The sequence below is a fragment of the Mesitornis unicolor genome, unplaced genomic scaffold (genome assembly GCF_000695765.1).
Source record: "Mesitornis unicolor isolate BGI_N332 unplaced genomic scaffold, ASM69576v1 scaffold13214, whole genome shotgun sequence".
In the NCBI taxonomy this organism is placed as follows: Eukaryota; Metazoa; Chordata; class Aves; order Mesitornithiformes; family Mesitornithidae; genus Mesitornis; species Mesitornis unicolor.
In genome coordinates, this window is record NW_010180847.1 from 1 (window position 1) to 287 (window position 287).

The 287-nt window shown below is 65.9% G+C and overlaps 1 protein-coding gene across 1 annotated transcript in view; it reads left to right on the forward strand.

Annotated features, from left to right (window-relative positions):
• The first annotated feature begins 182 nt into the window (after positions 1-182).
• SCN3B (sodium channel, voltage-gated, type III, beta subunit) overlaps positions 183-287 on the forward strand; it is a 5204-nt gene continuing 5099 nt past the window's right edge. The window contains exon 1 of the mRNA XM_010183220.1: positions 183-280. Within this exon, the coding sequence (XP_010181522.1) occupies positions 232-280 (49 nt within the window). The 5' untranslated portion in view covers positions 183-231. The remainder of the gene's footprint in view (positions 281-287) is intronic.

Genomic DNA, 287 nt, shown 5'->3' on the forward strand with positions numbered 1-287 from the left:
CCCAGCCCAGCCCAGCCCTCGCCTGGATCCCAAGGGGAAACGGCACCCTCGGATCCCAGTCAGCCGCAGCTGCCGCCCACCCTCGCCTCCTTTCTCGCCGGCAGATCCGAACCAACAGGCGCAGCACAGCCCGAGGCATCCTGTTGCGCTGGGTGCACAGCGAGGAGGACAGAAGCAGCGTTTTCCGAAAGAGCCTCTGCCCAGGTTGAGATTCGCTCCTGGCTCGGAACAATGGCTGCACTGCCAAGGCTGGCTTGTGCATCTTCCGGCGTGGTTGGGGGCTGGGG